Source organism: Pteropus alecto, unplaced genomic scaffold (genome assembly GCF_000325575.1).
Source record: "Pteropus alecto unplaced genomic scaffold, ASM32557v1 scaffold87, whole genome shotgun sequence".
In the NCBI taxonomy this organism is placed as follows: domain Eukaryota; kingdom Metazoa; phylum Chordata; class Mammalia; order Chiroptera; family Pteropodidae; genus Pteropus; species Pteropus alecto.
This window is the reverse complement of record NW_006443225.1, coordinates 1,019,745-1,022,601: the sequence shown is the minus strand read 5'-3', so window position 1 is coordinate 1,022,601 and position 2,857 is coordinate 1,019,745. Positions and strand designations below refer to the sequence as shown.

The window sequence follows — 2,857 nt, the reverse complement described above, 5'->3', positions numbered from 1 at the left end:
TCTCCACCTCAGTGGCTGAGTCCTGACTCCCCTCCCTCGCTCTTCTTTGCTCTCTTATCTTTTGGCTACTAACCATGGGTTTCTTTCCTGACGGCCTCTATTACGCAGCAGAATCTGACAGCGATCCTTGGACTGGCAGGGTTGTGCAAGAAATCATGATGACTGAATTTCTCCATGGGGGTTCAGATTCATAGAGAAGGCACTATAGTCAGGGATAAGTGACGGCTGCAGGGATTAACGTAAGAGATAAAGACATTGTCACCTACCTGGACCAACACTGAGGCCTGAGTATATGTAGTGTTTTGTTCTCCTGCATGTAATACCACGTAGTCCAAATAATACCTGTAAGGCACAGTCTGCGTGTCATCGTCTCCGAGGAGACTGAAAAGAATTCAGATTAAATCATTAATATTTTATTACCTGTCAATCTAATTAGATCATTTTGCTACTTTATTGGCATGGGTCATTCGAATAAAGCTACGATTTTTCTCCTCACCTGAAAGAAAATGTGTGCTGAGAACTATGCGTACAATAAATTCTAGGCATATTATGAATAATCCAGATGCACACTCACACCAAATAGACACACGCTTCCTTACTACTAAATCTAAACGGCACAGCGGCTCACTGTCTGGGGCCCTGGGAAGACTTCAGAGCCATCCAAGAGAGGCTGCGTGAGGCTCTGAGAAGTTCATGCGAAGGCTGAGCCCGCCGGGCGAGTTGAGGGCGCAGAGCTGCCCGCCCCCGCAACTCGCAGCAGCTAGCTGGTGGGCGGGGCGGGGCGCGGCCTGGGGCGGGACGGGACCAGCGCGCGAGCAGAGCTCCTAGTCCTCGCGCTGCTTGCGCCTGCCAGGTCCTCACCGAGTCCCGCCTAGCTGAGCGCCGCCAGTCCTAGGAGCCGCGCTCTGAGCGGCCGGGAAGGCGCTAGGCTGAAAGGACTTCACCAGAGCACGGGGCGCGGGTCTGAAAGCCCGCCAGGACTGCGGGTTCTCGGCGACCCCGCGGTCTGAGCCGGACCCAGGAACGCGCGATTCAGCTCTGGCCAGGGCGCCGTCTGGACCTCTCCTCTCGTCTCCAGGAGCCAGAGGTGAGCTTTGGGCTTTCGAGGTGCAGTCCTTGGAAACGAGGGCTCTGTTCTGTGTTCGAGGTCTCTTGTTCCTGGAGGCTCCGAGCAGCAGTCGGGGGACAGTTCTACCAGGGCCATGCCTAGGAAATGGAGAGAGCATCTCAGGAGCCGGGGATCGGGGGTGGGAGGTGGAGGGTGGGGAGAAGAGTTAGCGCCCACCTGCCACCCAGCCGCGCGTCTTTTGGCCAGGATGGCAGCTAGCGGTCCTTTTCCCGCTCCCGCTTCCGGGGACATAGAGCCGGGGTGGGCTGAGCATAAGGACCCTGGGCCTCCAGCGCCGCGGGCCTCCGCTTACTGTCCAGGGCGCTGGCGAAGTTTGCCTCTCTGGGTCCAGCTGATTCTCTCGCTCCCTCAGCCCCACCGGTACCGCTTCTCCTGGCCCTCCAGCCGCAGCCACCCGACCATGGAGTCCCCGGTCCAGATCTTCCGCGGAGAGCCGGGCCCTACCTGCGCCCCCAGCACCTGCCTGCTCCCCAATGGCAGCCGCTGGTTCCCGAGCTGGGCCGAGCCGGACAGCAACAACAGCGCGGGCTCGGAGGACGCGCCGCTGGAACCCGCGCACATCTCCCCGGTCATCCCGGTCATCATCACGGCAGTCTACTCCGTGGTGTTCGTCGTGGGCTTGGTGGGGAACTCCCTGGTCATGTTCGTGATCATCCGGTGAGCGCAGGGTCCGGGAGCCGCAGTAGCTGGAACCGGGAGGGAGGGTCGGGGCCCGCCATCAAGGACGGTGGTGGAGAATCTTTTCCGTCTGTGCAGAACTCCGGAGATTCTCAGAGGATAGCCTCTTAGAGGAAGTGAAATATTTCCCGAGAGAGCTTTTGGTGGGGAACTGCTAGGTTCACACAGGACGAATCTCAACGGCCAGAGGCTCTTGAGGGTATAAGAGTTACCAGGGAGGGTCGGGGCCCGCCATCAAGGACGGTGGTGGAGAATCTTTTCCGTCTGTGCAGAACTCCGGAGATTCTCAGAGGATAGCCTCTTAGAGGAAGTGAAATATTTCCCGAGAGAGCTTTTGGTGGGGAACTGCTAGGTTCACACAGGACGAATCTCAACGGCCAGAGGCTCTTGAGGGTATAAGAGTTCCCCCCCTCCCCACCCCCGCCACACACACACACTCACCCTCGCCCCTCCTGAAAACTCTGTGAAAAAGGGTAAGTACTAAGGTGTGGAATGAGGTCAGTGTCCTTGGAAAGAAAATTAGTCTATTTGTCTGGCCTTTGGTTTGGTTGCCTGCTCCAGTTTGGAGCACTTTGTGTTGATCCTTTGCAAATATTTCTTAAGGTAAAATTCAGGCCCACGGAATGCACTCAATGTAATTCAGAATTTCCTGTGATTCATCAGATTGGTATTCTTTATGAAGCAAAATCCAATATACTATTTAGGGTTATTGGTATCCATCCATACATGAGCCTTTTTAGTAATAAAATGACATTCTATTTGTTTAGAATATCAGTGACTTTTATAAATAAGCCGTCTCGTATTTATCCTCTGAAGTATATGGGTTGTGGAGGTTTTCAAAAATATCCTAGCTTTTTATTTTCCACCGTGAGAAATTGAAGGCTTTATTTTATTATTCGTTTGTGGAAGTACATGGAAGTCAACTTTCAATAAGAAATATCCAAATATCCACATATATGCTAATTTTTTGGTATGTGAAGGGATTCTTATTTTAGCCTCTTTCAACAAAGATAAAAAAAGAAAAAAAATCCCAACTTTGTTATGGATTAC

The 2,857-nt window shown here is 53.2% G+C and overlaps 1 protein-coding gene across 1 annotated transcript in view; it reads left to right on the top strand.

Moving 5' to 3' along the window:
- Positions 1 to 867: 867 nt before the first annotated feature.
- OPRK1 (opioid receptor kappa 1) overlaps positions 868 to 2,857 on the top strand; it is a 29,853-nt gene continuing 27,863 nt past the window's right edge. Inside the window, exons 1-2 of the mRNA XM_015598632.2 lie at positions 868 to 1,087; positions 1,482 to 1,786. Of these exons, the coding sequence (XP_015454118.1) occupies positions 1,530 to 1,786 (257 nt within the window). The 5' untranslated portion in view covers positions 868 to 1,087; positions 1,482 to 1,529. The remainder of the gene's footprint in view (positions 1,088 to 1,481; positions 1,787 to 2,857) is intronic.